Genomic DNA, 13,730 nt, shown 5'->3' on the forward strand with positions numbered 1-13,730 from the left:
TATTTTGCTTTTGTAAGCTTCTTTGCCTTAGTCCTTTCTCATCTGCATTCTTCAATTCCCTCTCACCTGCTAACTAATCATATATAAAAATATTAGTGTGACTGCATCTTGTAGACGTTTCATGGAGCTTCATAATTGTTGCTTTGTGATGTTTGTTATCTGTTTAAAGCTAAAATCCTTTGGGGTATTATGTTTGGCACCTCTCTGGATTGCTTTTTGAAGCAAAGTAACACTGCAATAGAAAGGAAGGTGATTTATAGTGCTCAGTATCTTTCATAAAAGCAGTCATAAAAATTCCATAGTGCGCATTTCAGAAGGAAAGTCTGCATACATTATCTCCTTTCCTTATGAATGAATATGAATATGTATATGTGAACTTATGCAAAAATATTATGAAGATGATCAGAACGCACTTCTCTGATCAGTCTTATAGATTTTATTTCATATATATTTATGAATTATATTTGCTAGATAATATGTAGCAAACGTATTGCTTGTATTAATGAGATGCTTCTATTATTCCTGATAATTTTTTATTGTAAGATATTCCTTTTGATGAGGGAAAGCCTAAAGTAACCAAGTTTGCAAATACCATTACTTATGAAGCTGTATTAAAATTATGGTATGGTACCCAAATTAATTCGAAGTGACTGAAGACTTAAAACTAATCTAGACCTGGAAAGCTTCAATATAGTGAGGATTTTAACAGAAGAGAAGCTTGATTTGATAATGGAATAGAGATGTTACATCTATAAACTCAACAATGGAAGATAAGACTGCGCTTTCTTTAGGCTGGAGCCAATTCTGTTAGCTTGCTTAGGTTCTTGGCAGTTACTGTAAAAATAGGGTAGAATTATTCACAGAAAAAATGCAGTCAAACAGAAAAAAATCAACTATAGATATTATCAGGATCTTTAATTTAAATTATTACATTAAAAGAGCAAAAGCAGTGTTACTCGGATGGAACATGGTAAATTTTTAATAGTAAGATGTCCAATGTTTACCAGGAGTCACTTGCTGAAGTAGAAGAAAAATACAAGAAAGCAATGGTTTCTAATGCCCAACTGGATAATGAGAAAAACAATTTGATCTATCAAGTGGATACTCTGAAGGATGTCATTGAGGAAAGAGAGGAGCAGCTAGCAGAATACTACAGAGAAAATGAAGACAAATCTAAGGTACTTATGGTTTCTATATTCCCTCTGTAATGGACAGTGTACCTTGAGTATCTAATTTAAAAAAGCCTTGTATATACTTTCATATACTGATATTTTTAAATCTACCAGACCCAAGTTTAATTAAAAAGAGGTGACAGATTTTGGAGTTTCATGGACAGATTTTGGAGTTTCAGGGAGCAGCAGTGGTGTAGTGGTTAAGAGCAGGTGCATTCTAATCTGGAGGAACCGGGTTTGATTCCTCGCTCTGCCACCTGAGCTGTGGAGGCTGATCTGGAAAATTCAGATTAGCCTGTGCATTCCCACACACGCCAGCTGGGTGACCTTGGGCTAGTCACAGCTTTTCGGAGCTCTCTCAGCCCCACCTACTTCACAGGGTGTTTGTTGTGGGAGGGGGAAGGGCAAGGAGATTGTAAACCCCTTTGAGTCTCCTACAGGAGAGAAAGGGGGATATAAATCCAAACTCTTCTTCTTTTACTATTTGAAATATTTATCCGTGTTAGTGATACAAGCTCCTCCTCCCTTTATTTTTAATAGCACAGATTCTTTAAACATAAGGCTGTTTAGCTTATTCTGATGATTAAAAATGTATAATTGTTTGTAAAATGGAATCCTAGTGTTTCTAACAGAACAATGGGAACAGATTTATAGCAAAGACGTATTAATATTGCAAACATGTTTGCTTTTATTTTGTTACCAAGTGTTGTATATATTAAGCTGATATTAATACTGAGTGTAATGTTGAATGTAACCTTGAGATGAAGAATTAATAGTAAACTTGAGAGGATTAATCGATAGCTGTCTTAATATAGGAATTGGAAAGGCAGAAACATGCGTGCTCTGTTCTGCAGCATAAGGTAGATGAACTAAAAGAAGGCCTTCGTCAAAGAGATGAACTCATAGAGGTAACTTGTCCAATAACTTTCATTGAAAAAGATTATGATTTCATTGTTCACCTGAAACTGTTTTTTGTACACATCACTTGCATACCCTGAAATGAGCTGTACAAGGAAAAAGAGATGAATTCTGCTAACTCTGTATGGGTTAGCAGAAAAACCTTTCAATCTATTTTACAGTGTTTCAATGTCTTCAGTATCTGTCTACCTTGTGTTTTTAAGTCAGTGCCAGACTGAAATGATTCACCTCTTCCCTCTGGATAATTCCAAAACTAATTGCAGTTTTTCCAAGTTATTTTTCTGTGAAGAAAATACCGCTGAATAATTACCTAATAGCAAATATTTCAGAAAGTTGTATGATTGCAAGTATATGTAATATTTACAAAGCTCACTTTATGCACCACTTGTTATGTAAAATGGTACCAAACATGTCCGCCATGTCAGACTTAAATCTGAAAGAATTTTGTGCTTTGGTGCTGTGTGGTTTCCGGGCTGTATGGCCGTTCATCTTCATCTGTGACTGGCCGTACAGTCTGGAAACCACACAGCACCCCAGTGATTCTGGCCATGAAAGCCTTCAACAATTTTGTGCCGCTTTCTGTTTTGTGTAGATAACTATTGTAAAGTGGCCATTGTTTTGTGACATGAATATCTGGCCCACCTCATGATTTTGGTTTCAGAGGTGCTTTGTGGCTTTTGCCACAACCCTAGAAATGGGTTAGTGGATGTTTGTATTAATATTCTTAAGTCTAGCTGCTTGGTCTTTACCATTTCTTGTAGTCCATTACCTTGACTTTAAGGGTCTTCTAGCACTGAGGGATCTATGGCTTTTAATTTAGAAACCATCCTGGAAGAAAACTGAAACAATTCTTAGGTAGTTTTGGAAAACTGAGGAACAGTTTTACAATCAAGGAATATCTATAGTGCAACTTTTCCTTCACTGCACAGATCGAACATGAAGTATGCATATGGACAGCATTCTTATTTACCTTTATTGGCATAATAACACACGTTAAATACAATAAAAACCCATTTATACACGTTTGTCAATAACAAGACATAAATTTTTTGCTCCCATCTCCAAAATCTCATTGCAACCACCATTCAAGAGAAATTTAATTATTAGATTATTAGCAACCTCTTCAAGACCCATCAACAAGGGCTCTAGATATTTACTCCTAGCCCTATTATAAAGGGGGCAATACAATAGAACATGAAGAACAGACTCTTCACACCCAATTCTACAGATACTCGTTCTTTCATGATTGGGAATTCCCAAGCTCCTCCCCTGGCTGAGAGCTGAGGGCAGAGGTGGGATCTAACCAGTTCTCGCCACTTCTCTAGAAGTGGTTACTAATTTTTTCTGAGTGCCGAGAAGGGGTTACTAAAGCAACCCCCCTGGCCAATAGCCCCATTGGCACTACGCCACTGTTTGAATCCCACCACCATCGGAACCTGTTATTAAAATTTTTGGATCCCACCACTGGCCGAGGGTATTACATTGCATCTGGCCAGGGTCAAGCCTCTGTCCCATCTAGCTAGCAACAGTTAGGTTAGTGAAGGAGATTCCCAAATAAAGGGGAGAGCAAAACTTATCAGCCTCCTTCAGTATATTTGGTTTTAAGTTGTTTGAAATGTGCGCGCAGAAGGATAAGCTAACCATAACCATCTTCCCCACAATGTATGTGTTTGCAATGTGCTGAATCTCTTGATGTTAGCAAGCCTTCAGTCATGCAGTCTCTTCCTGCAGTACAAGGTGGCACAATTGAGGAACAGTCGCAAAATGGACTATTTGTCACATTTCAGTACAAGTTCGTTCACAGGGCTTAAGCTGATGCAGGCTGTCAGTATGATGGACCTGCCTAACATCAGTGTTCATTCGTATTGTTAGTATGGTAATGAAAATGAATTCCTAAGTGAGCTAATTTTATGAAAGTCCTTGCAACAAAGATGATGTTTCAATTCATTTCATGGACCATGTAGCGCACATAATGGTTATCAGTAACTTTGTTTAACAAATGAAAGAAAAGCTCTTAACCCCATGTCTTTATTTATAAACTCTTCATCTTTGTCTTTGGTTAACTGCTCACTCCTGCCTGTTGTCTTGTAATTTCCTTTCTTTCTTTCCTCCCTCTCTGTATTCATTGTCCTGTGTGTACTGCAGGAGAACCAGCGCATGCAGCAGAAAGCAGAGTCTCTAACCAAAGAGGTGTTTGACCTCCAGGAGACAGTTAATTGGAAAGATAAAAAAATTGGGGTATGAGATCAATTCTGAAGTGAAGAGCGATTAGGAATAGACTGGTATATGTTGGCATTAGGATTGTTGATGATCAGAGGAATGAATTGTTTAGATGAAGTTCAAGTAGTCTTCATTAGTGCAAGCAGTACTTTTGTTGTGCTAGACTTCTGCGGATTCTGCCCTCCCCCTTCTAAGGCCCCCTGCTGTTTCTGAGGGTTCACCAGCACCCCCCTTCTCTGAACAAGATTCTGGAGAACAGAAGGAATGGGGAGGGGAGCAAATTAAATTTCCTAAGTGTGGCTTAGGATCCATCCCATTTGTTATGCTGCTTAAAACATAAGGCAGTAGCTTTAATGGAGAAAGTGTCCATTTGTGTATAGAGACTTGATACCATCCTAAGTTTGCAATTCTGATAGAAAGGGCTAGTTGTACATGCAACTTATTTGTTATACTAGCTTATGCACACATCCATTTAGACAAAACATTGAGGTGATTTGGCTTAATCTGATACAGTGGGACTTCTGTCTGATTCAATTTCTCTGAGTTGGAGCTTTAGTTCATTGATCCATTTTAAATGGTTCTCTTTCCAAAGTGCTAAAATAGGATGATGATTAGATGTTGTAGACTCCCTGATGGTAACAAACAATTAAAACACTAATCTTGTGTGTGTGTGTGTGTGTGTAAGAATAGAGAGAGGCAGAGTTTATATAAAATAGTATGCCTCTAAAAATGTCACAGCTAGTTATTCTAGGACAGTGATGGCGAACCTTTTCAAGACCGAGTGCCCAAATTGCAAACCAAAACCCACTTATTTATCGCAAAGTGCCAACACGGCAATTTAACCAGAATACTGAGGTTTTAGTTTAGAAAAAACGATTGACTCTGAGGCGTGCGTTACTCAGGAGTAAGCTTGGTGGTAGTCGGTGGCTTTGCTTTGAAGCAACCATGCAATTCTTCCAATGGGTGAATCACGACCCTAGGAGGGTTTACTCAGAAGCAAGCCCTATTGCCAGCAACCAAGCTTACTCCCAGGTAAAGGATCGCACTTTAGTTCTTCACATGAAAATCAGTGGGGTTTAACAGCACTTAATTGCAACCCAAAACCCACTTATTTATCGCAAAGTGCCAACACGGCAATTTAACTACACTTCTTCCCCAAAACTAGTTCTTAGTTTTAATGCTAATAATCGAGCCCAGCCGCCCAGGCCAGTCTAAATGTATGTGTGGGGGGGGCACTCTATTTGTCCATGCCCACAGAGAGGGATCTAAGTGCCACCTCTGGCACCCGTGCCATAGGTTCACCACCACTGGTCTAGGACTTGATTTCAAGCATAATAGAGAGATGCAGGATTTTTAAAGCTTGTTTGGGCAGCACCCCCACCCCCACTCCAGGATTGTTCCCAGATACAGATCTGAACTGGGCACTCCCTCCTCCACTTATGAAAAACAAGATTCCCAAATTAGTACATTTCTTTAAGGTTCAATCTTCAACTCATCACAGGTTAATAACCAAACAAGAGGTTTTTTGTTTGTTTTTTGTTAATTGAATGCAAACTCTCACTTCTGAGCCTGGGAGTTTAAACTCAGGGAGAAAAACTATTGTCTAAGCAGGTCTTGACATTCACTATCTGATTTGGTAAAAATGATCTATCCTTATTGCCTTAGAAGAAGTTGCCCTCTTCGGTTTGTTTATAAAATTGGGAGAGCTGATAATATGAATAGAATGTTGATAGAAACTCTTCCAAAAAAAATTCTGGAAAAAATTGCTTTGTAATTAACCCATCCCCAAAACACACACACACAAACAGAGCTGGATTTGTTAGTTGATGTGTGCAGAGTTATAAGCACAGTTGCATGCTTAAAATTTCAAGTCTGTGTAAACTGTGAAACCAGACATTTCTGCCCTTGACTTAATCAACAAAACGTCCAAACAAACATTTCTAGCACTGAGAGACTGTCAGTTCATTCAGCTTGCTTGTAACTGCTGGGCAGAATGCCCAATACTCCTTTTGAATGAGTTTGTTAGAACTGTATGTATAGTTTAGCATGTAACAATAAACATTTAAGGTTTGCCAGATATTTTGCAAGCCTGCTTTTTGCAATCACAGGGCTGTAGAAACCTTTACTTTCATCTTTTTGCTTCTCTTTTTGTTCAATGCTGATCTTCATTTGCGAGAAAATCTCTCTTTACCTATCACTTGTTCTTTCTCTGTGCCACTTTCTTTGTGCTGCCTACCTACACACCAAGGCCCTAGAGAGACAGAAAGAGTACTTTGACTGCATTAGGATTGAGCGAGATGAGCTCAGAGATGAGCTGGCTGACCTCAAGGAAACAATGAAGACAGGAGAGGTAGGTTAGCTGTGGCAGCGCCTTCTGCTGTAAGAATGGGGGATAGAGCCAAAACCACCGTGATGAAGAGTACAATATTGCTACTTCAAGCATATCTTTCTTCTAAACAGGGAGAGTATTTAACAGGAGCTTTTCATGCATATTGTTCTGATTAAGTAATTAGTGTACTGGCAAGTGTCAGCTTGTATTTAGGTAGTGTTAACTGTTTTTTGTTTCTTGTTTTTGCAGAAACATGGATTAATTATAATCCCTGATGGCACTCCAAATGGCGATGTCAGCCATGAGCCAGTAGTTGGTGCAATAACAGTTGTATCCCAGGAAGCTGCTCAGGTGTTGGAATCAGCAGGGGAAGGACCGCTAGGTAAAATGTGTAGAATCCTTTTTCTTAAGAATGTTGGCAAATTGTGATTTGGAACCCACTCGGGCCACATGCTATTATAAAATGATGGGCAGCCCAATTCAAAGTCCCGGGTGGCCGGGGATGGCGCCTCCCCGTCACATCCAGGGGGCTTTCCAGTGGCAGGGGGAGGAAGGAAATCCCCAAAACCTACCTGTTGCTGGAAAGCCCTCCATAGGGATCAGTGGACTTACATCACCCAAAAGAGTATAAATCCAAGTCCTGGGCCACCACACACTTCCCCACAAACCTAGGGTGAGAGCAAACCCGTGGGAACACTCCCACTGCGCTGACGGGGCTGGTGGTGTGAAAGTGCTGGCATGGTGCTAAGGGCTGTGTCCAGGCATCCCAGAGGGGTGCGACAGCCACCCATTAGCATGTTTGCCCCTCAGCTGGGGTAAGTGCCCCACAAAGGGTAAATCAATTGGCACAGCCCTGCACCTCCTCCACGGGATGCTCCCTCCCCCCCCAAAAAAATCTGGGTTAGGCCATTAATTTTTATGCCCTGAACCAAAACATTCCTTCTGTGTTGCTCAAATTTACAGTCACATCTGTATAGGCATGTATTTATAGAGCAGGAAGCATATCTTTAGGTTTACTGTACATATGTGAGTATTACCTTTTATCTGTAAATGATGGCCTCACAGCAGTGCACTTAGTATTGTACCAGCCTAACCTTTCTTTAAAAAGAGGCTTTGTTATTTGTGTAGACCCAACCATTTGACTCATCTAAATAATACATGTTGAATTTTGGAAGGTTTTTTTTTCTATTTTTTAATTGTGGCATATACTCTGCTTACTTCCAAGTAAGTACACTTAACACTGTGGCATGAAATCCCATCTAAAAATGTTCCTCACAGCAACAAAAAAGTTAGCCTTCCCATATCAAATGTCTGACTTCTAACCAAGTTATTTTCTTTTAGATGTTAGGCTACGAAAGCTAGCAGGAGAAAAGGAAGAGTTATTGTCACAGGTAAATACAATCCTCTCAGAATCGGCCACTCAACTGGTAGTAAACTTTTCAAAATGTCAGTAGTGATGCCTTTATTAGTTTTTGTAAAACACGAAGTAGGGGAGTTATGTAACAGGCCCTGGCACTAGTTCAGCAGTGATGAGTATTCATTGTTTAACTCTTCTTCCAGGCCTAGGGCATTGCCCTGCTTCCCGGAGATTCTGTCCAGTTGGCTAGCTTTGCTTCACACTTGGAAGAATGAGAGTTATGAAAGTCTCTCTGAACTACATTAGTGCTTTGAGTCCCTGGCCAGTCCAAGTCCTGTAGTTTAAACAAAATATCTGCTTGAAGGAAACTCCACAGAAAACAGACAAAAAGAAACGAACTGTCCTAGCACGGCATAGCACTAGATTTGATTCCCATTTAAAGGAGCCCAGAGACGGAGTACTACAATTTTCAGAATCCACATGGAACAGTTAATGGCCATCACATAGAGGACTGGACTCTGTGTACACATGCAAAACATTTTATATCTTATGCACTACACCTGCACTATACCCTTCACTTTTTATAGGTTCCATGTAGATTGCTGAGACTTTGTTCCAAATGTGAATTATACATGTTGCAGTATGGTTTTTTCTACTGCAATTCTGGAGTCTCTTATGTTATATTGCTTCTTAACATTGGCCAATAGAAACAACTGATCACCACTGCTGGTAAACTATGGGGCTAGGGTTTTTGTATTTTAAGCAGTCTGTGTATTTATGTGTATCTACATCATTTGAGAACAGCAGTAGCTTCCTGGAAAATTTGACCAGATAAAATAATGGCCATTATTTAAGGTTGGAAATTGGTGGCACCCTAAAAAAGAATTGCTGGTGATAATGGATTTGTCAGATAGGAATAGACAGTGGCAGGCTACTCACAAAACATTAATTACATTATTTTGATTTTAGATTAAAAAACTGAAGTTACAGTTGGAAGAAGCACGACAGTCTTCTAGAAATGATGGCACAAATACTGATCTAACAGGATTGGAAAACGGTTCTGATTTGCAATTAATTGAAATGCAGAGTATGTATATTGTCAATCTGCGATTCCATACATTTGTGAAGAAATTGACACTTTTTTCTTCATTCAGAGTGGACTTATGGTAGGAACAATCATGTCTGGAAAAAATATTTGTTTCTATCTTAGCTCTCAGTGTTCAAAGTGGTTTGCAACTTTGTACCAAGATCATCTAGTATATGAAGTGTAAGGAGGAATACAAAGAGACCATGCATGGTTCAAATTCCTGATGGGCCTTGAAACTCCCTGGCCTTATCATCCTTCCTAAATACCTCACAGAGAAGCTGTGAAATTAAATGAGAAGGAACATTTACACTCTTTTGGAAATGAGGTTAAATCACTGTTGTAAAAGATGCTACTAAGTACCTCAGAACAGGTGAGGCCTGCCAATTAAATTCCTGTGAATTTCATATTCCAGTTGCTTTATATATTCATCAAGGGCTGCATCACAAATGGCATTTTGTCTAAATCATTTTAGATGACATGTGCTGTCATGTGGATTGCAGGAGCTTATTTTGCTATGTGTACATGCATTCAGAAGCTGCAATCAATGAGTTACTTGTGTGCCTTGTGGTGTATGCATGCCATTGTCACATAGCTATGCATATGTTGTCCTCTGTATACCTATAAATTTGTCTGGGTGCAATGTCATATTAGTCCTTAGAGCTTGAGGAAATGGTGGAGAGCTAAAATTTTGATTATCTAATTTGCCTAGAATGGAGTATAATGTACCCATTTGAACATGAATTACAAAACATCACTTTCTATTTTGTGTTAAAAGAAACTTTTTAATGTTAGAAATGGCTCTTGACTCTCATCCTTTATACTTGAAACTGTAACCAACACATAATGATGTCATGGTTCATAAACAGAATATTGTAAAATGCCTCAAAAATAACAAATTTAGGAAATGTTTTTTAAAAAAACCCAGTGATTTCTTCTAACAGGAATGGCTTTGCCATTAATCCTAGTTAAAAAAACAATGTACTGCATAAAGGGTTGCAAATGTATGAAACAGAATCTCCCTCCCCTCCCCCAAAAAACCTTGTTTTTCTTGGAAATCTGAAATATTATTTACCAAGCTCCATCACAACCTCAGCCTTGGAATCTGTTTGGCTAAATTCTGAAGGAAGCTGGTCCTTTTGTAGGTGTCTGGAACTTTTGAAAACTGACACTAATGTGTGGTTCCCTTGAAAAACAGAAAATCCCCATGCAGACCAAAAATTTAAAGCATCAAATACCCCCAAACTGAAGTAGTAACCTTCATGATGTCCATGAGCTTGTGGTTTAATTTTTTCTCTTTTATCTAGGAGATGCCAACAGGCAGATAAGTGAATTCAAATTTAAACTTTCGAAAGCAGAACAGGATATTACTACTTTAGAACAAAATGTAGGTATACATATAGTTGTTTGTATCAATGAACCTCTTTCTAATTTCTATATTATTCTTTCTAATCTCTTGCCTCTGTTGCCACTGTGCAGATTTTTATTTTCCCCAAGGAAATGGTACTCAGGACTTCATGAGCCCCTTGGGGGAGGATGGTATATAAATTGAATAAATAAATAAATGGTCCTGTGAAGGAGCTGCTCTGTAGATGGGTCTGTCCTTATACAAGTAAACTGTTTGGCTATATGGGGAAGTTGGCAGATATGAACTAAGATCCATATTCCTTTCAAGCTGAAAATGACAAAATAATTGCTTCATTGTCTTGTCTTGGGATAGGGAGGAGTGGCGAATCTACTGCTGCTCATATATATGATGCCACTTTCCAATTCACTTAAATTGTGATAGCCAAATTCATTGGTTGGTATGCTTTGTGGCTCTGAGGCAGTATTCCCTTTAGCACACAAATGTATTACTTTAGCCTTCAAGCTCAGTTGTCTAACTGGTGACCACAGATGTAACCAAGTTCCATGACCTTGTTGTAATGCTATAGAAGGCAAGGACAGAAAAGGTGGACGCTGCTTGTATATGGGAGGTGCAGTGAATCACTGCTGTAAACCTGTTTGATCTTTCAGATTCTAAGACTAGAAGGACAAGTGTTAAGATACAAAACTGCCGCAGAGAATGCAGAAAAAGTAGAAGATGAACTCAAAGCAGAAAAAAGAAAACTTCAGCGAGAGGTAGTTATCTTTCCTCTGTGTGAGCAAGTCATAAGAAGTGTTAATGAGTACTTTCTATACCTAAAAGTGGGTTGGGGCTATTTTTGCATAAAAATGAAAAAAAAACAACACAACGTTCTGCCTAAAGAATGCTGCCTTGTGGGTTTATAGCAACTGTGCCCAGTGAAATGCCTCCACAACTGCTTCTACCTGAGCTAGACCAGGACAGGGAGATATTACTGAGGAATAAAGATTCCTGTCCTTGGATGCTGTTGCACTTCTGCCTCCTTCAGGGGTGGGGTGGGAACACTGTAAATGTTAGATTTATATCCTGCCTTCCACTGACGTGCTTAAGATTGCTAACAAAACTATGGCTTGGATCTAGTGATTGAAGTATGGAAACAGGTTAGTACAGTTCCACTTGTGCAAAGCCTAGTGCTTTCTCTCCTATGAAACTGGTTGTGCAAGCTCTTGTATAAGTGGAAATATAAGTGAGGTATACTTACTATGATTAGCTACTGTCGTGTTTTTCGTGTTTCCACTTCTGCAAGTGTTTTAGTGCCAGGGCAAATCAATGCACTGCATCCAATCCAACCCCAACAAAATTGTACACCCCACAAGATAATTCTTGTGTCTGCTGATTTTTGAAGTAAACATGACTGATACCATTCCCACTGCCACTCAAAGGTCTTTCAGAGGTAGTAAACCCTCCCCCCTGCCCAAAACTGCTTATCAAATGATGGCTGGTTGGCTTTCTCTTCCACTCCTCCTTTCTTCTGATAGCTATTCCATCTTCCTGGATGGGAAGACAATAGCTTGTTAGAAGGGGAGCTTCTGTGAGAGTTTCTGTCTGTAGCCTCTGCCTCCTTAATCCTCACACGTTAGGCATGCTATCCTTTGACTCAGTTGCTCACACTGAGGAATTCAGATTTATTATGCATCTGTTTGGAAACTGAATTAAGAATGAGGTCCAAGTGAGGCACAAATTTCCAGTCCTGGCAAGACAAGCTAGGAGCAGTCCACTGTTCAGGAGAGGCAAGCCAAGCTGGATGCAATAGGAAGAGAACTGTGTGTTTATACCTGAATCTGCCAGGGTAATTGTAGAGACCAAGAAACAGAAGATCTAATTTTAATCACAAAAGGCGGCATGGATGACAGAAAAGCGAACCCTCCTTATCTGCAAGCTGCAGGGTAGTGATGTATCCTTTTTGATTTTAAAATTAGATCTCATTTTCCTGATCATGTATTATTGCTACCCATATAGGATTAAACACATATTTCCTATAGTTACATCCTGCCTGGGCTAAATTCAGTTGGTCAAAGGAGTAACACTGAACTGGCAGAGGTTGTCATAGAACACAGGTGTCAAACTTTCAGCCCTCCAGATGTTATGGACTACAGTTGCCATCATCCCCTGCCAGCATCATGCTGGCAGGGAATGATGGAAACTGTAGTCCATAGCTTCTGGAGGGCCACGAGTTTGACACCTATGTCGTAGAACAACCAAACTTCTGGATCTTGATTGTTTTTTTTAAACTCATTCAAACTGCGATGTTTTGTTTTATAGTGATTTAAGACATTCTTGCACATCTTCTCGAACATGTTATGCTTATTGTATTTTTTCTTTTTTTAAAGTTAAGAACGGCATTGGACAGGGCAGAAGAGATGGAGATGACCAACAGCCACTTAGTAAAAAGGTTGGAGAAGATGAAGGCAAACAGATCGGCACTTTTATCTCAACAATAGAAAAGAAATTTTAAAACATTATGCACTGCTCCATGAAATAACTTCCCCTAGCTTGTTTTAATACAGATTTCCTTTGGCACAAACTTCAACCATTGAGCTATTCGGTGAATTTTAGTTTCATAATTAAGTGGCGACTATTTTGTAACCGGAGAGAATGAAAAATGAGTTTTGAATTTCTAGGTGGATGATGAGTTTTTAGCCTCTTAATTCTAGAATCTGCTATAAACTATTTTCACAATTCTGAGATCAAGTCTATTATTCATGGAATTACTTCCAACTGCTTTAATAATTCTTGGTTCTTGGAAACAACTGCACGGACTGAAGAGGATGCTGCATTACAAACTAACCAATGACGTGCTCAAGACATCACACGGCACAAGTGCCTTCTATTTGGTGCAATGTAGACTTCAGCGATTAGATTAAAAATGTTTGGAATTGCATAATGTTTTATTTTAAGATACATTTTGGGGTCTGTTTGCTAAACTTTATACATTTTGATGGAAGACACTTTTGTAAAATATTTAAATTTATATAAAATAGAAGTGACTGTATAAAATTTGCTTTGTTGCATGGGTGGTGCACATCTGAGTTCATAACTCCCAAGAGTACTGTTCCCAGCTGCTCTTAACAAAAGAGTAGTAACTGTTCTTTTTGTTGTATGTTGTAAAGCCAGGCGTGATCTACTAAAGGTTGGAGTGAAACATTGGGTGGGGGAAATGTGGCAGAAAAAACTTATTAAACGGACACTTTATTTACCAAAATGGAGTTTGACTAAGTCTGGTTATATCTTCTATCTTAAGGTTA

General features: G+C 39.0%; 1 protein-coding gene across 12 annotated transcripts in view; it reads left to right on the top strand.

Moving 5' to 3' along the window:
- Positions 1-13,687, top strand: part of LRRFIP2 (LRR binding FLII interacting protein 2) — an 85,111-nt gene extending 71,424 nt beyond the window's left edge. For 9 of the 12 annotated variants that reach the window (XM_048511754.1, XM_048511757.1, XM_048511759.1 and 6 more), the window contains 10 exons: positions 1,008-1,178; positions 1,988-2,080; positions 4,236-4,328; positions 6,559-6,660; positions 6,889-7,021; positions 7,981-8,030; positions 8,966-9,083; positions 10,388-10,467; positions 11,097-11,201; positions 12,816-13,687. In XM_048511754.1, coding sequence (XP_048367711.1) covers positions 1,008-1,178; positions 1,988-2,080; positions 4,236-4,328; positions 6,559-6,660; positions 6,889-7,021; positions 7,981-8,030; positions 8,966-9,083; positions 10,388-10,467; positions 11,097-11,201; positions 12,816-12,926 — 1,056 coding nt within the window. In that variant the 3' untranslated portion in view covers positions 12,927-13,687. The remainder of the gene's footprint in view (positions 1-1,007; positions 1,179-1,987; positions 2,081-4,235; positions 4,329-6,558; positions 6,661-6,888; positions 7,022-7,980; positions 8,031-8,965; positions 9,084-10,387; positions 10,468-11,096; positions 11,202-12,815) is intronic. The other 3 variants (XM_048511760.1, XM_048511765.1, XM_048511766.1) reach the window with 1 other exon arrangement.
- Positions 13,688-13,730: the final 43 nt, after the last annotated feature.

Source organism: Sphaerodactylus townsendi, linkage group LG11, assembly GCF_021028975.2.
Source record: "Sphaerodactylus townsendi isolate TG3544 linkage group LG11, MPM_Stown_v2.3, whole genome shotgun sequence".
Lineage (NCBI taxonomy): Eukaryota > Metazoa > Chordata > Lepidosauria > Squamata > Sphaerodactylidae > Sphaerodactylus > Sphaerodactylus townsendi.